General features: G+C 43.6%; 1 protein-coding gene across 4 annotated transcripts in view; it reads left to right on the top strand.

Moving 5' to 3' along the window:
- LOC147458731 (Transducin/WD40 repeat-like superfamily protein) overlaps positions 1 to 26,791 on the top strand; it is a 68,167-nt gene that overhangs the window by 24,840 nt on the left and 16,536 nt on the right. For all 4 annotated transcript variants that reach the window (XM_086510171.1, XM_086510172.1, XM_086510170.1 and 1 more), the window contains 4 exons: positions 6,545 to 6,643; positions 6,774 to 6,890; positions 6,970 to 7,085; positions 7,246 to 7,345. In XM_086510171.1, coding sequence (XP_086366297.1) covers positions 6,545 to 6,643; positions 6,774 to 6,890; positions 6,970 to 7,085; positions 7,246 to 7,345 — 432 coding nt within the window. The remainder of the gene's footprint in view (positions 1 to 6,544; positions 6,644 to 6,773; positions 6,891 to 6,969; positions 7,086 to 7,245; positions 7,346 to 26,791) is intronic.

The following is a 26,791-nucleotide window of genomic DNA, read 5'->3' as shown; positions in this document are numbered from 1 at the left end:
CAGCCCGCATCTCCAGATGCAGAGGGAGTCGACTGATCATTGCCTGAAGCCATAGGTGCCGCGGAAAAAAAAAAATTCGGGGATCGTATTTCCCGTAGAAGAGAAATCGGCCGTGCTCTGATACCACTGTAACAAACTTGGACACTCCAAGTCAAGAATCAACCGCGACAGCACCAAATAACCACTTCAAAACAATTCACAGATCACAATAGATTTGCACTGGCCCGGCGGAGTTCCGTGCCTAGAGATATTGGCCCCAAAGACTGGCGCCCCTTTCGGTATTTCTTTTTGTATTAATCAATCATCAAAGTACAAGAGAGCGGTTAGGGTTTCACTCTCAGACTCTGCGTCCAGATGCTCTGAGAAGTGAGGCCCTCACCACTAATTTAAAGGTTACAAGGTATGCCCAAAAGCAGAGCCCCAAAAGCTTTTAAAATCAAAAGCATCAGTTCTCTCTCTCTCTTAGAGAGTCTTTTCTCTTTTTTTTTATAAAAAAAAAAAAGCAAAAGCAAAATTCGCGTCGCTCATCATTTTCTAATTTTTTTTTTTTTTTTTATAAAATAATAATCCGCCTCCGCGATTTCCGGAATTTAGGGTTTTGGCAAAAATTAGGGTTTGCAGGAATTTTAGGGTTTCTGGCAGAAATTAGGGTTTTTGCTGTCCGCCACGTCATCACTTTGTGACACTGGGACTGTCTATTGGAAGGCACAGCTGGCACAAATGGTACAGGTCTCTCAGTGGAGGAGTGCACCACGCTACTGACTGAGACATTGCACGGGGTTGCATCAGTGGCATACCCACACACTCAGCCGGGCAAGAGACGACATTCTGGGAGCATGCCCCAGAATAGTTGGTATGATGAAGAGTGCAGAGAGATGAGAGACCAGCTTCAGAGGGATCTTCTTTTAGGAGTCATCACTTACAGACAGTCTCGGATTGCTTTCCGACGCCTTGTGCGACGGAAGAAGCGAGCTTACCTAGCCCAAATGGAGCGAGACTTGTATCAGATGTTCTTGAGTAGGGACTCAGGAGAGGCATGGCGTCTCTTCCATGAGCACTCCCCTCCCCCAGTGATTACTTCACCTGAGGTGTGGAGCCAAGATGCGACATCATTATATACGGTTCCTGGACAGGAACCCCTTCCAGACCCTACCAAGCCTTGCCCAGCTACGAGCACTTTCTTCACACCTGAGATGGTACAAAGGGCCATCGACAGAATGAAGACCGGGAAGGCATATGATCATGACGGTCTAGTATCGGAACACTTTATACATGCCAGGGATATGCTGATGGAGGTTCTCGCAGTTTTGTTCAATCGTGCCATGTGTGAGGGATTACCCGAGACTTGGAGATTGTCTAATATTGTGCCCATCTTCAAGGCTGGTGACCCTACAGAGCCTGGGAGCTACCGCACTATCATGGTTGGACACACATTGGCACGGTTGTATGCATCCATCCCGGAGCAACACTTGAGTAATTGGGCAGAGGGCGAGGGGGTACGAGCAAAGGGTCAAGCCGGCTTGAGGAGGGGTTTCTCCACTCTTGATCATATTCTGACACTCAGGGCCATTATTGAGGAGGGCAGAGCACATGGGAGACGAATATATTGTAGCTTTGTGGACTTTCGTAAAGCATTTGACATGGTACCAAGAGCTCGATTGATGTGCAGACTGCAGGAGATGGGGGTGCCCATAGAGGTGATTTGGGGGATTATGGCCTTGTACAGATCAGTGATGGGACGGGTACGCACTCCAGAAGGGGTATCTGATTTAGTTCACTCTACCATTGGAGTGAAACAGGGCTGCCCATTGTCTCCTACTCTATTTGGTATGTATGTTGATGAGGTGTCTGATTACATCGATAGAGAGGGTGACAGAGGTGCACAGCTGGCAGGGACGTGGATCCCATTGTTGCTATATGCTGATGATATTGTGCTGATATCTGACTCACCAGAAGGTATGCAACGACAGTTGGATGCACTACGCAATTTTGCAGAGGATAGTGGATTGTGTGTAAACCTAGGTAAAACCAAGGTTATGGTGTTTAACACCACACCGCAATGGGTCAGGAGATCAGTACCCACTTTCAAATATGGTCAGGAGATTGTGGAGTATACTGATGCATACACTTACCTGGGGGTAGTCTTTACTGGGCCGAGATTTTCCTTGAGAAGAGCAGCAGAGACTAGACTAACTAGAGCTGGTGCGGCTCTGGGAGGAATGGAGAGGATGTGTTCACAGGTTCAGTTCTAGGAACCTAGGACAAAGTTATGGCTCTTTGATACTTTGGTTGCCTCTACTATGTTATATGGGGTGCAGGTTTGGGGACCTTCTATAGGCCAGGATGGGTGGAGGCGTATGGAGAAGCCCCAGGTATCTATGATCTCTCTGCTTATTAGAGCCAAGGTTTCTGTACCGCATGATATCATTCGAGCGGAATTAGCTGCCCCCCCTATGGAGATTGAGGCGCTCACAAGATCAGTCTCCTTTGTACACAGTCTGTGGGATACTACCAGAGACAGATATGCCAGGGTGGCTCTAGAGTCCTCCAGACAATTAGCTCTTAACGGGGATACATCATGCTGGTATGCTCAGATGACATCATGGTTTCAGACACATGGTTCCACCATGGACAGGTTGCCTCCTTTTCAATACTCTCTTCAGGCACCCTGAAGTCTCTGACACGGGTAGAGATTAATAGACTCATCCGTCAGGATTTGATCCAGTTGGACACGAGGAGGACATGGATAGAGCCATTACAAGAGTTGGGCACAAAGATGGCTCTCTATAGAGAGCATCTTCTCCACCTGACGGGGGATGGGTTTGTAATTCGACCTAGCTATATGGACACGCATCTTTCGCATGGTTTGCGTTATGCCATTGGCCAGATACGCACGTCCTCACATCAGCTCGAGATTGAGACTGGCCTATTCAGAGGGACACCAGCAAATAACAGAATATGCCGCTTATGCCATCTAGAGCCAGAGCCAGAAGTACATTACATATGTCATTGCATAGTGTACTATGAGATACGAGGTCGTTTTCACTGTCTATTCAGAGAAGGTTTTGGGCCTCTATCTAGGGTCATGAGTTATGAGGATCAAAGATGTCTTGGGCTTTATCTACTTGAGTTACACAAGCATAGAGAAACTTTACTGAGGAGAGGTGAAGAGAGACATCCCCAGAGACAGATCACAAATTTCTTTACACTAGATACTATACACCCAGAAGAACGGACAGAGGAGCAACCAACGACGGTGGAGAGGTCTACCCGCACTACTGGCATGCTCATAGACCGAGCTTTGGAGCTAGGGAGATCTAGACGACCCCGAGGGAGGAGAGGAGCTACACAATTTCGAAGGAGGCTATGGAAAAAGATTCAAGCCATACTCTTTCGTCGTCCAGAGTGCAGATGAAGATGGATCTCTACTCCCCTCCCATATTGTCTTCACTGTGTAGCTTAGTTTAGGATCCCGCAGTATTTATATTTATATTTTGTTATCCTTGTTTAATTTATTTTGTTAATCTGACCTTGTATCAGATACACCGCATTGTAACTTTCTGGTCTCATAGGTCATTTTGGCCTTTTGAAGACGTTAATATAACATTTAATTTCTCTCTCTCTCTCTCTCTCTCTCTCTCTCTATATATATATATATATATATATATATATATATGTGCTATGTAAATTGGGCACTTTCTCTCTCTCGCTCTGTGCTCCGTAAATTGGGCACTTACACTTCGTGCTCATTGCTCGCCTTTCTGTTGACCTGCACAACAAAAGCATGCAAACAAGTACATTTATGCCTCAAACCTTACGAGATGCCACAAAAGGGATGCCCAAGCCCAAAGCGACCAAAAACTAAATGCCCAACATTTTTCAAAGGTGGAGTAAGGTATCTGATACCGTACTCCAGTTTTCTAGACATTTGCAAATGTTTGGTTCATGAATTGTACTTTTATGGAAAAAACTGTGCTACACATTGACTCTCTCTCTCTCTCTCTCTCTCTTTGCCCCCACTACTTGCTTGCCACCCTCTCTCTCTCTCTCTCTCTCTCTCTCTCTCTCTCTCTTTGCCCCCACTACTTGCTCGCCACCCGCTGCCCCATCGCTCTCGTGCTGCTCTTGCCCCCCCCCCCCCCCCCCCCCCTTCCTTCCCTTCTACCTGCTCGTTGCCCTTCATGCTTGCGCTCCATACTTGGTGCCCACTGCTCACGCTCCCTACCTGCCGCCCACTGCGCTAGCTACCTGCTTGTCCACAACCTGCCCCGTGCTCAATCCGCCACACTCCCTAACACAGCAGGAATCCGATAAAACTGAGAATAAAACAAACAGATTTTTGCAAAATCAATAGAGGTGCAAAATCAGAAATTAGATAGATTTTTGCAAAGTGTATATGTATGCAAAAATGGGGGAGAGCTTATTTTGATGTTGACACCATTTTGGAATGTATGCATCATGTGGGAACATATGTATACGTAGTGCGGTTTCTTCTTCAAAATCTCTAAAAATCAGCCGTCAATGGCATTGCTAGCACTTCTTAAGCTGATCTTTGTGCGTAATGTTTACTCCTTCTGACCTGCTTAAAGCTCTTGACGCTTATCCTCCTGGCCTCCCTTAAACCCTCCTGATCCTCCCTGCTCCCTTTTCATGCTTTGTAAACTTGAGAAAAGCGTGAGCGGAAATCCTTGCAAGGATGAGAAGAGGTATGGCTTGAGGCTACGGGGGAGAGAGCAAAACCTGATAGTATCCGAGGGAAAAAGAAAAGCTTAGAGTTATTTTAGATTAAGTATAAGAGATAAACGGTTTGAAACTATATCTAGAGACTATGATATGGCTGCGAGATTAAGTTATCACAAAGGTTAAGAGAGTTACCACCATTGATTATCACAACAATGGGGAAAAGAAAGGGATTGCGGCTTAATTCTGGCAGCGTGAGCAAGAATCCTCCTCTTGATAACCACAACTATGGTGCCTTGAATCCTCCCTTCCTTCTCTGTAGCGGTCCACATGTCTCTGCTAATCCATTGTATCTTTGAAAGCTCTTACAAGCTATGAATAAATGACACCGTGCTAGTGACTTGTGAGTGCCTCAATAGTGATCATAGTCACCACACGAAATGGAAACGACAGAAACGAAAACGGAAAAACCAGTTTTTCGGAGTTTCATCCTAGGCGGAAACGGCCAAGAAACGGCTTGTTTTCAAAAAAAAAAAAAAACAATGTATTTTATAAAACAAGTAGCCTAGGAGGGGCTATAGGTGTATTCTAACCGAAACACAACAAAACATGATTGAGAAGTTTCAAAAAACTCAAGGCTTCAAAAAAAGAAACGGTAAACCATAAACCTATGTTCTACTACCCTACAAGTTACAACTTAATAGACTATTTTTAATACCAGAGTGTTAAACCAAGGTACAACTTACAAAGTATGTCACAAGTCTAAACTGTCCATACGCTACAAGAGCCTATCTTTTCGTGTGTGCAGACAATTGTTGTTCGCTCCTAAAGCTTTGTCCACGAATCTGCTCACAAAAATAGCAATTTCGGAAAAATAACATTTTCCCCCCAAAATTTAGCCTTAAAAAAAAAGGGTCCGAAATGGAGTTTCGTCCGGTCCAAAACGGCGTTTACATTTCGGGCTCCCGAAATGCCGTTTCTTGTTACTATGATAGTGATAGGTGTTGCACCATCTTTGCTCTAAGAATCTCATGTTGTACAAAGAAGTTTTTGCTCCGAATCATCCTAGATGACATAGTGACCCGTGGTCTCTCAATCGATCTCCATTTATCAAAACTCCAACCGTCTGGTGCGATGATCCATGCTAGGGCCTCATATCTGGATGTCATAAAGCATAGCTTATGTAATTAATGTGTCTGATGAAATGGCACTTCAGTCTGCTGCAGTTATCAGTGTGAGACCTCAAGCATATTGCTCAGAAGGTGGGCTGACTGTGCTTTGTGGATATAGAGAACTTGAAGGGCTGAAAGGGGAAAGGCAAGGCATATGCCATGTGCAAGCCCTCTCAAGAGAGGAAAGCAAAAATCAAGAAATGGGTGATCAGAAATACCTGGGAAGTCAGTTTAAACACTGCCTTTATGTAAAATGCATGTGATGGGAGCAAATCCTCACGGCAAATATTTTGACCTTGATTAGCAGAGGTTCATATTTTAATGAGGCAAGTTGAGAGGAGGCCAAGAACAGCGTGTGAAGTGAGAGCAGCTGCTCCTTCTAAAATGGAATATTGGAAAATACAGGGAGACAGGTGCTTAGGGTTATCAATTTTGAAGTTAGTCTCGAAGCCACCTAGGATATTTACTTAACATAAGTCTTCTCTTAATCTCCATCACAATAAGCATTTTCAGTTTTCGTTCGTAATCTTTTTCGTATACAACATTGCGTAACTTTTGACAAACCATACCTGCAATTTGGTGACAACAGCTTCATATTCTTTGAGCGAATTTATAAATTGCACAACTGTCAGAGTGTTAACTTATTTTTTCATCTGAGTTGTTTTTTGGTTGCTGCATATTGGTGACAACAGACCCTTCTCGTATCTGGTGGCAGTGATGGCTTAATGGTCATTTGGACAGCAGAGAATATACATGAATCGCGAGAGGTTTCTCCGAAACAAAGTGTCAAGGTAAAACTTATATTCTTTTCATTCTAAGTTAACTTGGGACAACTTCAGCAAGCAGTGTTTGCTGTCAGCAAACTGTATGTTATGGTTCTTTTTTCCTCCTGATGAAGATTTTTTGTTTTTCATGTGCAAGGCCCATGATGGTGGAGTCTATGGCATTGAGCTAACCAGAGTTTTGGGGGGTGCGCCACAACTCATAACAATAGGAGCTGACAAGACGTTAGCAGTGTGGGATACTGTTTCCTTCAAGGTGCATTGACGGTTATTTTCTAAAGAGAAGATTCTGAATGATAAGAGAGCCTGTGCTCAAGTTTGTAAACTAACTCCAGGATCTGAAGCGCATCAAACCTGTCGCTAAGGTGGCATGCTGTAGTATTGCATCATGGTGCCACCCAAGAGTTCCAGGTCACGATGTTCTCACCTGTGTAAAAGATTCCCATATTTGGTGAGAAATCGTTGCACATTGTTGATGGCTACATTTGTTCATGTTCTCTTACATGCTAAAAAGTAATGGGTTGTGTTGTGATCCTGTTTATAGCTTTATTGCCTGATCAGCATCTTCAGACTTATAAGCTGAGTTTTCCTTATTTCTTTGTGAATTATAGGGCTGTTCAGCATTCAACTTATGCTGCTATTAGCAGACCATTGTGTGACCTGACCTCGCACATTCCCCCTAGTCTGCTTGCAGTCTGCAAAAAACTCAAGGTACATTTTTGTTGGATGTTGTGAACTTGCAGAATTCATTCCAATATTCAAGGTGCCCAATGTTTCCTAGTCTTCACTCCGTTTTTTGTAAATGCACTCTTTTTCTTGTTGTTTAGAGTGTCCATTGCGCTCAAGTTACCCTGACCACCAACGAAGCACTTTACTTTGAAAGAGAAATCTGAAATGCCAATTATGGAAGAGAAGTTTTTTTGGCCACCAGGATGTCATTTTCCTCACCTATCAAACATTATTTTGGCTAGGCAGCTGTTTGTTGCGTGAAAGTACAATTACTTTTTTGGCCAGGCTTGCTAACTTACTCATCTTGTTTATTCCTCAGCCATCCAAATAAGTTTTTGTCACCTCCAATCTGATGGCTCACTCCCCTCTTTCTGTACAAGAGAAACTGATATTCTTTGTCCCGTGGTATGACGATTTCGATATTGATATCATCTATCTTTGGCACTCCTTTTGTGTGTTTGGTACAGTTGCAGACATTGGTCCCATCTATAAAGGTGGGGTAAGCCTCTTGAATCTTCCATGGATTTTCCTTAGTCTATTGAGTATGAGTGGAAGGGGGTGGCTCGTTCTCGGAGGATTATTTGAAAGAGTAAACATCATTAGTTGCAACCATGCATATTAGTTCCTAAGCAGAATACTGTCAGCCAGAATGCCCATGATTATACTGAAAAGGTATAAACATAAGACTTCTCTTCTCAATTCCCATCAATCTGTTGTGGAGAGTGGGGAGACTTCCTTGTATGCAGCAGAGACTGCACCAGACTCAATGGCTAATTACCTGACAACTTCTTCACAGAGAAGCTCCTCACATCTGTAGATTCCAAGGCAAGATCTTTCCCCCTGAGGATGAAACGAAGCAGATCTCTCGTGGTGAGCTCTCTACCGAGGAGCTCTTTCCATAGGAGCACTACCGAGGAGCACTCTTTCCGCAGTCATTTTTTTGGAGGAACGGGATTCTGTGCGGCGGCGCGTGCTTTGCCCCGCATGCACGCACACGCACACACACATACACACATTCACTCACTCACTCATTCACTCACTCTTAGGCTTTTGATTCTAGTTGAGGGGTGAGGTTGGGTTGGGGTGAGATTAGACAAAGCTTTTGGAATCTTCTTCTCTCGAAGTGATATGGCACCATCCTTGATTTTATTCGACGATCTACAAGAGAAGATTGGTGACCATATCATTATTCTCTCTCTGAATTGTCATTAATCGAATAGTAGGATGTTTCTACACCTAGACTAATATCCGAGAGTGGCTAATGGGATCATTAGCCATTGTAGAAGAAGGCAGAGTGGAGGACATCATTTTGTTGGGCAGAGTTACTTTCATTACTATTTTCTTATCATAGGAGCTTGCCTCTAAAACACTCGCTCGCTCTCATCTCACCTTAGGGAACATGTTTTTTTTTCTACTTCTATGGTATGAAGATTTTACATTGCTGCATTTGAGGACAGATGTTAGGTCCCAGGTATCTTGAAAAGATGCTTTTCCAAAGCTATGTGCACAATTTTGGTTGTTTGATATGTTGAGGCAAATGGGGTCTATCTTTGGCATACCTTTCATGTGGTTAGTACGGACTGAGACATTTGTGCCATCTGTTAAGGTGGCTACCACTGTTTCCAAATACCATCACTTTTGACAAGTTTTGAGTGGAAAGGGGTGTTGCGCTCGCAAAGGATTGTGGTTATAAGTAGACCAAATGAGTGTCTCAGGTGTCATGTGACGGGTCATCTAGTGAGGGACTGCCCTAGAGGGCGACAATAGAGATAGACTAGTTGCTAGAGAGGAAGTGGCCCTCAGCCACAATAGACCAAGTAGAGTTCTGCCCTGTAGCAGAATCTTGAGCGACAACATGGTAGAGATTAGAGGGGTCAGAGTTAGTAGCAACATTGATCAACGACAACATAGTCATGAGGAGACACAAACACAAGCAAGCAGATAGGGTGAGAGGTACAATATGTCTTTGTTTATAGATGGGTATTGAGACAAAGGATTGATGAGGCAACATAGCCCCCAGATAGACTTCTTGAGGAGAGGTTACAGGACAAGGATCATGGGGATGATTTAGAGCAATTGGACCGACAGACAGAGCATGAGGATCAATAGTTGGAGGCAGCTCAGGATCAGCGTGAGGTGTCTCAAGATAGGCCAATTGAGTAGCCTATTGATTCTTTGGAGCTCTTTGCACATTTCAGGGAGTGTCACACACTCGGGCACCCCAAGTCTAGAACCTGTCTCGCGACACGAGAGAGAATCACTTAAAACACTTCACAACCTTAATATCACAGTTCTCTTTGGTCAAAACGGCTCGGTGTAGTTTCGTGCCAAGAGAGATTGGTCCCGTATCTCTTTTATATTAACCTTTGAGCAGAATACAATTCCCAAAGGGTTCTCTGCTCTCAGACTCTGTGCCCAGATGCTCTGAGGAGTGAGACCCTTAGGGCTCTTTTATTCTTACAAGAGATGCCAAGAGTAGAGCCCCAAGAGCAGTAAACTCAAAAATAGAGAATTTCAAAAGCAATAATCCCCAAAAAGTGGCTCAAAAGCATCAACGCTTTTTGCGGAATTCCGTACAGTTCTGCCATGTCAGCAACGCATTTTGTGGGAGGTGAGAGTGATATTCTTATGCTACAGGAGCATCATCTGTGTGAGAGCCGCATTAGACGATGTGGTCAGATTTTGCGTGGTCGCTATGAGATGTTTTGGTCAGCTGCATTTGAACCTGGAGGTATTTAGGGATGGGTATGTATGACTATTGTGGATTCTTGGCAGCAGGCCATTGTGGGCAGAGGTATTATTGTGCCAGGCAGAGCTCAATGGATTACTATGCAGGTTCAGGGGTGCCTCATGGGTTTCCTGAACATATATACGCAGCAGAGTTTTGGTCTCATGTTGTTGAGTCTTTACCACATGCAGAGCAGTGGTGTGTTGAGGGGGACTTCAACATGTTGGGGACCCCTCTGACAAGATTGGAGGTGGTCATACTACAGTGCACGGGGCCTATCAACTCAATTTTTGGATGTCCGTATTGTTTGCCACGTCAGTTGCCGTACTGTCTATCCACGTCAGCAGCTATTCACGGGTGGTCATGCCACATCATCAATTTGTGACATACCCCCTATTGAAAGAATTATAATCGCCATCGATTACACGCGCACAATCAGACATAATCCATAAACTAGTTCAGTAGACATTGACTCTTAAGTATCGACGCACTAGACGACACGAATCCAACTCTTGTAGAAAGACGATAGTCACATCACATGACATCACATTCAAATCACATCACATAGAAATTCATTCCAAATGTCAGATCATGATTGCCAGCAATGTATTTAGTAATGGCATCTAGATCTATCCCGAACCTCATTGATGTCGGATCAATTGATCCCATATTGCGATCATGTCTATAAAGATTTTCGACTCAAGCAATGTCATGCGCGAATAATCATTTCGGGGGATTCCCATTTCGAAGTACTTCTCTCATAAAGTCATCCAGCAGAATACTGTCACTACATCAATATCCCTGAAGTCCAAAAGGAAATCAGTGACTTTATTCCATCCAGGTAATCTGTGACAAAGGAGCGGAGTAACTCCCCTCTTGTGCAGTCCCGCTTGCACCAGATTCAACCCGCTAATTTGTGGGAACTCTTGGAATAGGCACAGCTAGACCGAAAGCGTCGAGGTAAAGTTCCAAATCTGAGGAGTATCTACTAGGTCCTTTTCCTCTATCCATTTTGCATTCAATGCCGGATGGTTCTTAACGAAGAACCACCGTTCACTATACCTTTCTCTTTCTTGTCTTGGAAAGTCAATATCTGTTCTGGAACGAGTATCTTCTCCCTCTCTTTCATTTCAGGTTCATCAGGAGCTATTACTGCTCCAAAGCCATCATCATCTTATTCATAATTGTGTTATATGCTTACAAATAACAGGTTCTTCCATACAAAAATCTTCTTCCAAAAAGTCTTATTTCATAAATTCATACAACAAAATAATGCTAATTCATCCATAATGTTCTATCTAAAGTCTAGTTTGGAACGAGTATCTCCTCGCCCCGCTGTATGTCATCCTCATTCTTATGCCTTGTTGAGGCACCGTGCAATGATACATCCTTGTTCTCCACATTCAAAACACTTTCCTGCTTTGAAATATTCATCTCTCTAGTCTTCTGTTAGACGAGATCGTGTATCTGTTCGTAGTTTGTTTTTGTTCTAACTTGCGAAGGTTCATCTAGTGGGTAAGTCAAGTTACCCGAATGCATCGCGAATCTCCGCTTAGCATGTCACATCAATTGTTGAATGGACTAACTTCTTCTCAAGGCAGTAGTCTCGAATTTCTTTGGGGAGTCCACAACAAACCTCTCAATTAAAACTAATCTTCTTGAAAGAAGATGTCGGAAGGAAAGTATCCCAAAGTCTTTCACAATAATCATCCAGAAGTGTCACCTTTGATCATCCAAAGATGGTTGCAATGGGTTCTCACATCTCGTTTGTACTCTTGAGTGAGCCATGAAGAAATAAAAAGTTTCTTGAATTTTAGCCACTTTGTCGGTGCTTCTTTCCTTATAAAAGAGTGGACCACCCTGTCCGAGCATTGCCTTTCAAAAAGGATGCTTCCCGTCTAATCTTTAAGTGCTCTGTATAGCCGCTAGCGGCCTCCAAAAAATGCTATATCAAACTGTTGAATAAAGGCTAAAGCCTTAGGAGCATCTCGAAACCCTGAAAAGGTTTCAAACTTTACTACTTGTCCACCCTCTTTGAATTCCTTGACCTTCTTGCCCTTGTCGTCAAGAAAATCATATGGATTAGCTCTGTAAAAGTGCTTCCTTTATGAATAAAACATATAGTCCGCTCGTCGTTTCTTGCCCTTTTTGTCCTCATCACTGGAGTCAGAGTAGGATGAGTTGTCCGAGCGAAGATGAGGACGAACTGGACAATGCTTCGAAGCGCACATGCTTCTTTTGTTTTCTTGCTTTGTCAAAAGAGGATGTTCGGCCCAAGTAACTAGGGAAGTTAATTCCCTTGTAATGTTTCTTGAGTTGCTTTTTTTAAACCCAAAAGTTGGTTGACTCGTTTTTTGACAATGTCCTCGACTTCATCTTCAATAAACATCCGTGGGACAAGAGGTTTCTTGATTGCCGATTCTATTGGTGACTCAATGGCTTTCTGCCAATGAGTATGCACTTCATCCATTGGTGCCAGGTCAAAAATTTGGCATACTGTGGATCTTTGGCAAACTGAAGCATCTGCTTTGCGCACTCGTCAACCTGCTGTTGACGTTGCATCTCCATGAGTTGATACTGGGAAGGCTGGGGTGGCCCGTACTCGTTCTTTGCTAATCTGCTTGAATTTTCCGTACTGCTTCTCGCTTCAGAGGTAGCAGATGGAGTCGTCCTATTCTTTTCAAAATCCATATGTGCCGCAAGAAGAAAAATCGATTTTCCTCGTAGAAGACAAATCGGCTGTGCTCTGATACCACTGTCACAGACTTGAGCACCCCAAGTCTAGAACCTCGCGACATGAGAGAGAATCACTTAAAACACTTCACAACTTTAATATCATAGTTCACTTTGGTCGACACGGCCCGGAGTAGTTCCGTGCCAAGAGAGATTGGCCCCAAAGACTGGTGCCCCTTTCGATATTTCTTTTATATTAACCTTTAAGTAAAGTACAATTCCCGAAGGGTTCTTTGCTCTCAAACTCTGCGTCCAAATGCTCTAAGGAGTGAGACCCTTTGGGCTCTTTTATTCTTACAAGGGCTGCCAAAAGCGGAGCCCCAAAAGCAATAAACTCCAAAGCAAAAGATTCCAAAAGCAATAATCCCAAAAAACTAGCTCAAAAGCATCAATGCTTTTTGCAAAATTCTATACAGTTCTGCCACGTCAGCAACGTGTTTTACGGGGGTCTATATTGCCATGTCAGTAGCCTGTCAGCGCAATTTTTGGACGTCCATACTGTCTGCCACGTCAGCATATGTCGACGGGTGGTCATGCCACGCCATCAATTTGTGACAGGGAGCGTCCCATGGAGGTGTGCAATCAAGCCTCGCATGACTGTCACAAGACGGCACCACTTGCCAACTAAAAAGAATAGACATGAACGGACCTTTAACACTTCAAAACAATTGAACTGAAAGAGAGAGAGAATCCACACGAGACACGGATTGGCGGAGTTCCACTCCAAGACTGCAATGCCCCCAAAATGTGGCACCCCTTTTGGTATTTTGTTATATTGTTTCAACTAGGTATAGCTCTGTGGCTTTGCTGTGCTTCTCCACGCAATAGAATGCTAGAGAGAGAGCCAACGGCCCTTGGCCTCACCCAAAAGTAGTTACATGAAAAGAAGCACTTCTAAAACTTTAGGGCCAAAATCTGGCTCCCAAAATACCTCAACATAAATCACGGAAATCCGTACATGGTGTCAACGAAAATCGCGGACATAGCCGTACAGGCTGCCACATCATCATCTTCTATGCAAACTGTCTTCAAGGAGTGTTTGTAAGGTTTCAGGCCTCTCGGCAAGAATCTGCAAGTTGGGCAGGGTTTGGATTTGAAAGTCGTAACCCTGTTTAACCTTTAGGCTCCTCGGCCGGGCTCTACAAGTTGGCTAAGTCTACTTATCCTTCTTGTGTTAGGGTTCAAGCCCCTTAGCTGGGATCGGGAGGTTGGCTGGATCTTCAGTGGTCGAGGCGTCAACAGTTTGTGCAAAACACAATCAAGTTAGCGCAAAATTATCCAAGGGACAATTCCGAGGGTCATTCAGTTTTTCGCATTCCATATTGGAGCTCTTGATATTTTGGCATAGCAAAATTAGCCATCACATGTGGACTGCGCTGATCTTTAAAGGTGTGTCTTGATGTACTAAAGTCACATATTCATGCAATCTCACTAAATATAAAATTAGTTAGTGGTTGACACATCACAATGCAACACAGATGACTACAAATGCATGTTACAAGACATAAAAACATACAGTTGCCGATGACATTCCCACGTAACTAACCAATAGGGTTTGTGCCATGAGATACTCAATGACTCCCTCATCACTCCCGCTGTAAATAACCTAAAAAGGTCCAGGCCATAAGATATAGAGGCCTGCTACAATTGAATGCTCCCCAGATCGCAGCCTGCGTCACTTGGAGGTAGGTTCCAAGAGTACAACTAATTCGCAGCCTGCAATGTTTAGAGGTCTACAACTAACATGAATACACCTCCTAGGGAAGCCCGAGCACACACTATCGAGCACAATGTTTCTCTTCAATACTCCTCTCGGGAAAGCGGGAGCCATGAGGAAATTAGAAATTTTCAATCACTGAAGACAAGCTCAAAACCAATAAAATCCATTTCTAAAAAATTTCAAATTAGTTAGTGGTTGATACATCACAATGCAACAGACATGACTACAAATGCATGTTACAAGACATAAAAACATACAATTGCCGATGACACTCCCCATGTAAATAACCAACAAGGTTTGTGCCATGAGATATTCAATGACTCCCTCATCACTCCCACCTCAAATAACCTAAAAAGGTCCGGGCCATAAGATATAGAGGCCTGCTACAATTGAATGCTCCCCAAACCGCGACGTGCGTCACTTGGAGGTTCCAAGAGTACAACTAAACCGCAGCCTGCAATGTTCAAAGGGTCTACAACTAACATGAATACTCCTCCTAGGGAAGCCAGAGCAGACATTATCGAGCACAATTTTTCTCTTCAATACTCCTCTCGGGAAAGCGGGAGCCATGAGTAAATTAGAAATTTTCAATCACTGAAGACAAGCCCAAACCCAATAAAATCCATTTCAAAAAAATTTCAAATGGAAACTCGAAACTGGCTTTGATAGACAGTATTCCCGTAGCGGTGATGACAGTCCAATGATATAGCGGTCACATTGGGCCTCCAAGGTTATTAGCTTGAAGAGAGATGTCTAGGAATTTTGGTTGTTATCCGTCAAGATTTCTGTGGCAAGCATTTATAGGATGCTCCACTCTGTCACAAGTTGCACTTCAAGAAGGATGTCATGTAACTCGAGGCAATTTTTTTTTTGGAAAGCTTGCAAAGTCCTTGGAGTGTGCGGCTTGGTAGCTATAGGCATAAACCATTGCATGGAACTCTCTTTGAGAAAAACGGTGGCTGGAAAGATCTTTGATTCTTCTGTGTAGTTTCCCATGGCATAGATGTTGTCAAACTGTAGTAGGAACCTTAAACCTTTTCCTGTATCTCTCTCTCTCAAAAAGAGGCAAAAAACTTCTATGAAATTAAAAACACCACCTTGCTCTGTCTGCTCTTGGAAGGACCGGTATGCTTTCAGAAAAGCACACGAGTGGAGCTCTGATACCATTGTAATGAGACGGCACCACGTGCCAACTGAAAAGAACAGACTCGAACAGACGTTTAGCACTTCAAAACAACTGAATTGAAAGAGAGAGAATCCACACGGGTGGAGTTCCATTCCAAGATTGCAATGGCCCCAAATTGTGGTGCCCCTTTCGATATTTCTTTATATTGCTTCAACTAGGTACAACTCTGTGGCTCAACTCTGCTTCTCCACGCGGTAGACTGCCAGAGAGAGAGAGCCATCACACTTATTTGAAGGCCCTTGCTCTCACCCAAGAAGTTACACGAAAAGCAACACTTCTTAAATCTTCAGGTCCACTATGGCTTTGGGACTTATTTCTCTTATACCGAAAGGCGGAGATGCATTGTCTCTCTGACAGTGGAGACCGGTCACTCTCATGTCTTCCATGCATAAGACATTAGCCTACATGCCTTCCACTATGGCTTCGGGACTCATTTCTCTTATACTGAAAGGCCCTTGGGCTTATTTATTCTCACAAGGGATTCCCCAAAAGCAGAGCCGCAAAAGCTCCTAACTCAAAAGCAAGTAATCCCAAAAGCAACCTGTCCAAAATTTGCCAGCAAAAGCATCCATCGCAATATGCAGAAACTCCGTACAGCTGTCTGCATGAACTGCGAAAGGCCGTACAGGCTGCCACGTTGTCAGTTGTCAGCGTAATTTTCGGGCTGCTGTACCTTTCTGCCACGTCAGCATCCGCGGATGCATCCTCTGTCCGCAAGTGGTCATGCCACGTCATCATTTTGTGACAATTGATACAATGGGTGCCCAATACAAAAGGGTGATATAATAGCTCCTTAGTTGTGGGCGTCTCGATCTCCCTAGCTCCAATGCTCGGCCAATGAGAGTACCGCAGGTGTGAGTATGAGCTGAGCTTTGCAGTGTTGGCTGCTCCTCTATCTGTCCAGTGTCTGGTGTGAAGAAATCGGTAATCTGTCTCTGGGATTATTTCTCTTCGGATCTCCTCAATAAACTGTCTTTGTGTTTGTGTAACTCAAGTAGATACTGTCATAAAATCTAATATCTAAACAACCCAAATGATTTTCTCATATCAAATTGATCACTTAATGTGGGAGAATAAACGGGAACAAGTGTTAAGATATAGACATGTGCTTATAGATCTATCTCAACACGGGGCCAATGGTAAAGGGGCCCAAATGAGAGATGGTCTATCAAAGAGCAAGGCTAACAAATGGAGCATAAGACCTTAGGGTTAGCTTCATTGAAGACCTCCAATAATGTGTGTAAAAGGCCTTTGACCTTAGGTATACTAGGGCTGAGCTTGAGGCGCGGGAACCCGACCCAACTCGAGGTGCTTGTCCTGCTTGATGACTAAGGTGCTTGAGGTGCTTAAGTATTGAGATGCTTGAGGTGCTTGACATGCTTGAAATGCTAGGGTTGCACTTGAGGTGAGACCCAGTCCAAGCTTAAAGTGCTTATGAGCCAAGCTTGTGGTGGGAACTGGGCCTATGCATGAGGGGCTTGAGGTGTCAAAAAGTCAAAGATTCAATCCCTACAAGGAGGGGGCGAGCCCTACATGAGGGGGGATGAGAGAGAACATCCACACACTCACACAAGGCATGCATGGTACAAAGAAAGCAAAAGGGACACTTGTCAAGTTCCTCCTCATGTTGCCCTCATGGTGTGCCTAAAGCCTATTGGTTGGCCATCCATGGGGTCCAATAATAATTTAGGAGATTCAATTAATTGATTTAGCATTTATCTAGCCCTCTCTCTCAAAGGGGAAAGGGGGACACTTGTCTCAAGGCTACCCTTGCTGCTTGTAATGCCTCCTGCTTGTGATTGGCTAGGCCTGGAGGGGTCCAATGAGCTTCAAGCATGAGCTACAAGGGGGGGTCGACCCAAGCAAGCTAGGGGGTTGCTTAGGGGGTATACTCACCCACTCACACTCACAAACACTCTCATTGTGTGCTATGCAAAGTGCAAGAGCTCCCTCTCCTTCTCCAAGCAAGTAGAGGTTGAGAGCATATACCAACACTCTTGGATATGGAGTGCAAATCCAACCAAGAGCAATGCTTCAATGCTTAAGCTTGCCATCTCCTTCTTCTTCATTACTATGCTATTATGTATGCTAGCAACAAGAGTTATGATAAGTGAGGAATTAATTCTTTCTCCTACGAAATGTTTCTTCTTCCTCTTCCCTACTCTAATTCCCTGCTAGCTCTCTCCACCTTCGAAGGTGTTTGAGGTCTTGGGACTGAGGCTTGGGATAGTTAAAGCTTTCTTCAAGTTTATGTTATGTTTGTGATGCATGAAGCTTTCCATCTTCATTGTATCACCTAGGTCACAAGGAACACAAAGATTGTATTGTAACAAGTCTCTCCTAATGGGAGAAATCATAATACAAATGCCTATTGGAGGGGGGACCGGCTCCACATAAATCTGGTCCTCAACTGTTGTCATGTTCTCTGAATTCTCTCTCTTGCAAAAGTATTGTTCATGCCAAGTTAACTAATTGCTATGATTATGTTGCTATCTTCAATTATGTTCACCCGCTATGCTCACAAAGTCATTTCTCAAAAGTACTCTCATTAATTTCCACTACTCTCAAATTAAATAGGCCAATTTCATTACATTGGTATCAGAGCATTTGGTTTCTCTTTTCTTGCTTAAGAAGAGAGGTCCTTAAGTAGCCTATAAATGGTTGATGTTGTTAATTATATTAGGGTAAGTGGAACTCGGATCTATTATCGGTTTTGTTGAATCCACTATGTGGGGGATGGTGCGCACCTCGGGAGCTTTGGACTTAATAATGTAGTCTTTTTAGACTTGCCTACGGCTTTACCATTATTGAGCCATAAGAAGTCCGAAAGGAGCTAGCCCTTGGCAACTCTGCTATGTTAGACCTACTCCTCTACTCTCTATAATTAACCACTTGGAGCCGTGGGTGTAGATACTTAAGAGCCGATTTTTAAAGACTAAGAGGAGTGGCAACTAAGGTTTTGAATTGCAAAAGCATACACTAAGTACATACATAAATTTTGTTAACATGGTTGACAATAATCAAGAGAGTAGAATAAACATTGATAGCTTTGATTTTGCACATGAAGGTGCTAATGATGATGCTCCCATGTTTGTGAATTATCTCGTCACTAGTTTGCAGCAAGCTATGGGTAACCCTGCTTTGCAAGCCGAAGTTACTCAACAACTTCGTGCTTATGGAATTTCCCTTCCTCTCCAAGAGGAGAGAGAGCTTAGGAGGCCTCTTGAAGAGACCCCCAAAAGAAGACTCCGTCCCATTCGAGAGGAGGAATCCAAAGAGCAAGAAAGCAATGAAAGTTTAAGCTCCTCTGAAGATGTGGCTCCACGAAGACGGCGGTCTAGACGATCGCCCACTCCTCCCAAGAGGAAAAGATCAACACATAGTCCTTCTCCTCATCATTTTGCAAGGCAAGAGGAAACAAAGAAAGAAAAGGGCTAGGAAGAGGTCACCCTCTTCTCCTTCTTCTTCACCTTCCGACGAAAGTTATGGCTATTCTCCTAGAGAATACAAGATGGGAGGACATCGCAAATCATTTCCTGCATGGCGAAGGTAACAAAAGCTAAAGAAGTTCAAGAAGGGAGGAAAGAGTATCTCTTTTCTCACCTATGATGGCACCTTCGGTGCTACCGACAAAGTGTTGGCCTTCATCGAGCAATTTGATGCGGCCTTTGGAGATGAGGGCTTCACAGAGTCCTCTAAGCTACGCCATGTAGCTATGCACTTCCAAAAATTAGCTCGTCAATGATGGGCTAGCCTTCGTCACCCCAAAGACATGGAAAACTCTACGAGTTTCCATCATGAAGCGATTCCTTGCAAGCGATGCAAAGGACAAAGTGCTTACCGAATGGCGCAGCTTGAAGCTCCTCTCCCATGAGTCTATCCACAAATATGTAGACAAGTTTTGGGATTTACATCTCAAGGCTACTATCTTTCAAAAGATAGACTTTGCCGAGCAAAGGCAGCAATTTTGTGCGGGATTCCTGAAGAGATGGCCGAATACATCAACTCTCAACGGCCTGGTACTATTAGCGAAGTAATCCATCACACCATGGTTGCTTCACGCATCAATTTTCATCAAGGGGCTAGACGTATTGTCAAGCCCATGGAAAACAAAGACAAAAATGATGCAAAGGGGAAAACCAATGTTCAAAATACTTCGCAAGTCGATTCCAACAACAAAAACAATCGGTCCAAGGAGAAGGGAATTTACAAAGGTAAAAACAAACTCTCTCCTGAAGAGCTTGAAGCTTTTCGAAGGACCATAAGTGTTTCAAGTGTGGTGAGCACCATCGAAGCTCCAAAAGAGGATGCTCATTGCAAAGGATCATCACTTTCCTATGCTTGGGGAAAGGTAAGAGAGCATGATGCCTTTATCTTGTTTGACCCTCGCTCTACTCTTAACTTCATATCAATGGAGTTGGCCACCAAGTTGGGCATTCAAGCTTTTGAGATGGGAGATATAGTAGTGGCTGATGTAGCTTTCAAGGGATAACAAGCCTCCGTTACTCCCTTGATTGGGAAGTTGAGGCTGCATGTCCAAAGCTATGTCGAGAAAGAAGACTTCTTCATCTCTCCTCTCCAACATGAGGATGTTATCCTAGGGGCACCATGGTTTGATCGCATGGCTGCCAACATGAAGTTCCCTGAAAGGAGAATCTACTTCACCTACAGGGGAAAGAACATGTATATAGATGCTAGTGAGCGTGGTCGCACTATTCCACTTGTAAATCCTCTTGCTTTTGATAAGTCAATGAAGAGCTCAGTTTTTGCGTACATGATTTTTGTCAAAGAGTCTCTAAAAGATACTAATGTTTCATCAAATGGAAATGGTAGGAATCTAGAAGAGTTAGACTCGTCTAATTTTCTAAAAGGATTCCAAGATGTGTTCATCGATGATATCCCTATGGACTTACCTTCAAAACGAGGGGATGATGACCATCGCATTGAGCTCCTTCCTGGAAGTTCACCACCTAACAAGCCTCCTTATCGAGTCTCACAAGCTCAACAAGAGGAGATGATGAGGCAAGTACAAGAGCTGGTAGACAAAGGGATAGTGAGGCCTAGTTTCTCTCCCTTTTGTTCTCCAGTCCTTTTAGTGCAAAAGAAAGATGGTACATACCGTATGTGTGTGGACTATCGAGCACTAAACCATATCACTATCAAAAACAGATTTCCCGTACCTCGGGTAGAAGATCTGTTTGATAAGCTACAAGGCTCTACCTACTTCAGTAGGATTGACCTTAAGAGTGGCTATCATCAAATAAGGATAGTGGATGAAGATATCTTAAAGACCGCGTTTCACACAACGTTTAGTCTTTATGAATATCTAGTCATGCCTTTTGGCTTGACTAATGCACCATCTACGTTCAATCGTTTGTGGAGAAAATTTTTAGACCATACCGCAAATTCACTGGAGTGTTCTTTGATGATATCATCATCTACTCCAAGTTTTTGCAGGAACATAAGCAACATCTCCAAGTGATTTTTCAAGCATTGAGGGAGAACAAGCTTTTTCTCAACCAAAAGAAAAGCGAATTCTTCCTACAAGAGATTCAATACCTAGGTCATATTATCTCTAAAGATTGTATCCAAATGGATCCATCAAAGTTAGAGGTAATAAAAGCTTGGCCTAACCCAAGAAATCTACATGAGCTAAGAAGCTTTGTTGGTATGTGCGCATACTATAGACGCTTCATAGCAAAATTCTCTCAAGTAGCAGGACCACTACACGACTTAACTAAGAAGAACGTTAAGTTTGTGTGGACTGCTAAGGAGCAAAATGCTTTTGAAAAGCTCAAAGAGAAGCTTACTTCCCAACCAGTCCTCATGCTTCCGGATCTCTCAAAGCCATTTGAGGTCCAATGTGATGCTTGTGGTGATTGCCTTGGAGCAGTTTTGCTTCAAGAAGGGCATGCCATAGCATATGAGAGCCGAAGGCTCAATATTGATGAACGAGTCTTGGGCATTTATGAGAAAGAGCTTTTAGCTGTTCTACATGCCCTAGACACATGGAAACACTACCTATTGGGGACTCCATTTATCCTACGAACCGACCACCAAAGTCTCAAGTATTTCATGACGCAAACCAAGCTTCCCGACAAACAAATGAGGTGGGCAAATTTTCTTTCGCAATTTAATTTCAATATTGCTCACATAGCTGGTAAGCACAATCAAGTGGCCGATGCACTTTCACGACGACCCAAAGTTAATGCGGTGTCTATAGCTACTCACAATGATCTATCCTCTATGATAGATGAGTATGCTACTGACCCTGACTTTAGAGGCATAATGTCAGCCCTTGCTTTGGGTAAGAACGAGAAACCATTCCATAGTAACAGGGAATGGCCGTTTTCAGGTCTCCGTTCCCCGTTCCCATTCCAAGTTCCCGTTCCAAATCCTTGTTCCGTGTTTCAAACGTGAGTACCCGTAACAGGAAATGGCATTTTGTTCTGCGTTCCCGTTCCCCGTTCCCGTTCCTGGTAACTATGAACCATTTACCTTGCAGGATGGTTATCTTCTCCACGGCAATAGGCTATGTGTTACCCATTCCCTTCGTGAGAAAGTTATGTATGAATCCCATGCTCCTCCATATGCGGGGCATAGAGGCATTCAACCTACTCTCCAAGGAGTAGAGACGTACTTTTATTGGCCTACCATGAAAGTGGACATACAAGAGTATGTTTCAAAATGTGTAGTATGCCAAAGACCAAGTATGATAGAGGGAAGCAACCTGGATTACTCTAGCCATTGCCTATCCCAAATTCACCATGGGAGAGTATATCCATGGATTTCATCTTTGGATTACCCAAGTCTATCCATGGGAATACAGGAATATGGACAATAGTTGACAGGTTTAGCAAGCAAGCACATTTTATTCCTGTCAAAAAGACTATTAAGGCCCATCAAATGGCAACTCTCTTCATATCTCAGATTTTCAAGCACCATGGATTACCCACATCCATCGTGTCAGATAGAGATCTTAGAATGACCAGTAATTTCTGGAAAGGTCTCTTTGAAAATCTAGGAACAAGATTGAATTTCTCTTCGGCCTATCACCCACAAACAGATGGCCAAAGTGAGATAGCCAATCTTACGATACTCGATCTACCAAGACTTATGTTACCGAAGTAGATAAAGGCTCACAATGGGAAAAGTACTTACCTCTTGTAGAGTATGCCTACAATAATACTGTACATATTTCTACGGGAAAGCACCTTTTGAGATCATGGAGGGAAGACCTAAAATACCCTTGCTACTCAAAGTACATGGGAAGATCTTCGCCGCCGATGAGTATAGCCGTGACCTACAAGAATCTTTTCAAAAGATTAAGGAGGCTATATCCAACTCTCAACAAAGGCAAAAAGTTGCTGCTGATAAGCACAGAAGAGCCTTAATGTTCAAAGAAAATGATTGGGTCTTACTCAAGTTTCCTAAGGCTCGATTAAGGCAAACGACGGGCAAAAATCCTACGGGTCATCAAAAGTATTATGCTAAACTAGTAAAAAGATACTATGGTCCTTTCCAAATCTTGAAGCCCATCAATGAGACGGCTTATCAACTCAAGTTGCCCAACCATTGGCTCATACACAATGCCTTTTATGTAAGCCTACTTAAGCCCTACAAAGGAGAGCCACCAACTGAACCAATTATTGAAGACCCTCCCGAAGTTGAAGACCAAGAAGAGGTGCTATAACCCGAAGCTGTTCTTCGGCATGAAGACAAGGTACTACGACATGGTAAGATTATCTGACTGTATCTTATTAAGTTCAAAAATTATACTTTTGAAGATGCTAGATGGATGCAAGGAATACAGCTTAAGGATAGTATGAACCTTGTCAATGCTTACAATGCTACATTAGAGTAAGCAAATGTACAAATTTCTTATAAATGACTCATGTTTTTGTCTTATAAGACTAGTCCTCTTTTTAATTGTGCACAAATTTAACTAGTATGCATGCTTAGAATCATGTTTGTGATGAAGACGTCTCTCAAACACCAAGTAGAATTTGTCACTCTGCTTTGGGAGAATGAAATGGACTAAAGAGCAGACATGCTTGCGGCAGCTATGTCTCCCAAGCACCAAATGGATTAGTCATCCATCTTGAAAAGATGTCGTAGGGTAAAAAGGGATCCTCTACCTGCTAAGTAAAATTGACTAATGACTAAGGCCTCTTGAAGAGACCCCCAAAAGAAGACTCTGTCCCATTCGAGAGGAGGAATCCAAAGAGCAAGAAAGCAATGAAAGTTTAAGCTCCTCTGAAGATGTGGCTCCACGAAGACGGCGGTCTAGACGATCGCCCACTCCTCCCAAGAGGAAAAGATCAACACATAGTCCTTCTCCTCATCATTTTGCAAGGCAAGAGAGGAAACAAAGAAAGAAAAGGGCTAGGAAGAGGTCACCCTCTTCTCCTTCTTCTTCACCTTCCTCCTCTTCCGACGAAAGTTATGGCTATTCTCCTAGAGAATACAAGAGGGGAGGACATCGCAAATCATTTCCTGCATGGCGAAGGCCACAAAAGCTAAAGAAGTTAAAGGAGGGAGGAAAGAGTATCTCTTTTCTCACCTCAGTCCTCTAAGCTACGCCATGTAGCTATGCACTTCCAAAAATTAGCTCGTCAATGATGGGCTAGCCTTCGTGGAAATGGTGAAGCCCCAAAGACATGGAAAACTCTACGAGTTTCCATCATGAAGCGATTCCTTGCAAGCGATGCAAAGGACAAAGTGCTTACCGAATGGCGCAGCTTGAAGCTCCTCTCCCATGAGTCTATCCACAAATATGTAGACAAGTTTTGGGATTTACATCTCAAGGCTGCTATCTTTCAAAAGATAGACTTTGCCGAGCAAAGGCAGCAATTCTGTGCGGGATTCTTGAAGAGATGGCCGAATACATCTCTGTTTTCAGCCCCAAACAGTCCCCTTACTGTCCTCAGCCAGTGGGGCACTATTCCCAATGGTTTTGGCATCCGTAGTATGGCTGAAAAACAGTCAATTTACAACGCATACACAACGCTGAAATCGCACTTGTACGGTGAGGTTATGACCCTCACCAGTTCTTTCTTTGGAGTAGCAATTAGCTACCCCTATTCCTGCTCAAGGAGGCTCTGGCCTCAGCACAAAAGCATGAAACCACACAGCTGTACATCATTCAAATGAAGAGCCCTCTTGTGGGGCATCACATAACTGCACGTAGGGGAGAGAGAGAGCAGTGTGTAGTGTGCATGTCATCACTCCTAGCACCACACTGTACATAGAGAGGAAAGCAAGCACTCCATAGCTCTTAACTTGTGAAGACAGGTTCTCATTGAAGCACCCTCCTAGCATAAATCGAGTGCCCCCTCTTCTGCCCTTGACCTGTAATGCATCTGTGAACAAATAGGGGAAGATTTCCATGGCTGCCAAAACCTGCGTATTGCTGAAAATGCAGCAAAACAGCCGTGTATACACGCATCTGATGCCTTTTAATGCTGAAAATGAGCTCCTTGGTCAAGGTAAAGTCATGGGAAGCTCAAAAATGGAGAGAAATGGCTGAAAATCATAGTTAATATCCTCCAAAACTGCTCCAAAAAGTCAGTTACGAGTTTTGTTCTCCAAACTTGGTAAATTGACCAAAAAGTGCCACTTGACACTCATGCATGCAATTTCCCTGCATTGGGCTTCTTGCTTAAAAATCTCTCAATTGGTGCATCAATTGACTTTGTAGCAGAGTAATAAAATGTTCCCCTTGTCATACCGAAGGTAATGATGCGAACACATTTCGGCCCAAAATAGAAATTCCTTAAATTTTAGGAGATGCTTCCGTTGGGCTGCCCTGGTCATCTGACCATCTATCATCATTGGGACCGCATCCAAAAGTGCAATGTGGCCCAACTGTCTCATACTTCTGTTGGTGATCCCACCTTAACTTTATGCGTTTATTGAGTTCACTTCCTAGTATCCACCAACTTGCTAAGTGCGATGTGGGGACCTATATGATCTTGCTCTGAGCCTAGACATCCTCTTACTATATAAATTCCTGTGCCGACCACTTCCCATCTGCGGGTGAAACTACCGTTCACATTGGCCATACAATGTCCGACCGTTTGCAACTTCAAAAAGAGGGTCTCGAACATTATACAAAAATCATTGGAAAGAAACCGACAACTAAGGTTAGCAGTTGCCACGTCCTCGTGACATTGTCACCCTCTCTATCAATGTAATCGGACACCTCATCTATATACATACCAAATAGAGTAGGCGACAATGGAAAACCTTGTTTCACTCCAATAGTGGAGTGCGTACATGTCCCCCACTGATTTATAAAGAGTCATGATCCCCCAAATCAACTCATTGGGCACTCCTATCTCCTTTAGTCTGCGCACCAATTTGGCTCTGGCCACCGTGTCAAATGCTTTTCGGAAATCCACAAAGCTACAATAGCTCTGTCTCCCATGTGCCCTACCTTCCTCGATGATGGCTCTGAGTGGCAGCATGTGGTCAAGAGTGGAGAAGCCTCTCCAAAACCGGCTTGTCCCGTTGCCCGTACGCCCTCATTCTATGCCCATCTGCTCAATTGCTGCTCAAGGATAGATGCATACAACCGTAGCAATGTGTGCCCAATCATAATATAGTACGGTAATTTCTAGGCTTCTATGGATCACCTTCCTTGAAGAAAGGCACAATTGTAGATAGTCTCCAAGTCTCAGGTAGACCCTCTCACATGACACGATTGAACAGGATTGCAAGAACCTTTGCCAACATATCTAAAGCATGTATAATGTGCTCTGCTACTAGACTATCATGGTCATACGCCCTCCTAGTCCTCATCCCGTCAATGGTCGTCTTTAGCATCTTAGTGGTAAAGAAGGTACTTGTAGATAAGGGTGTTGCATACTGACCCCATACATCGGGAGAAGTAATGAGTGGGGGAGGGGAGTGCTCATGAAAGAGACGCTATGCCTCTCCTGAGTCTCTGCTCAAGAACAACTGGTATAAGTTTTGCTCCATTTGAGCTAGGGACGCTCGCTTCCTCCATTGCACAAGGCACCGGAAGGCTATGCTAGACTGTCTGTAATCGATGACTCC

Source organism: Adiantum capillus-veneris, chromosome 4 (assembly GCF_014529385.1).
Source record: "Adiantum capillus-veneris isolate H3 chromosome 4, ASM1452938v2, whole genome shotgun sequence".
Taxonomy (NCBI): Eukaryota; Viridiplantae; Streptophyta; class Polypodiopsida; order Polypodiales; family Pteridaceae; genus Adiantum; species Adiantum capillus-veneris.
The sequence above is the reverse complement of the archived record's forward strand: the minus strand, read 5'-3'. Positions and strand labels throughout refer to the sequence as shown.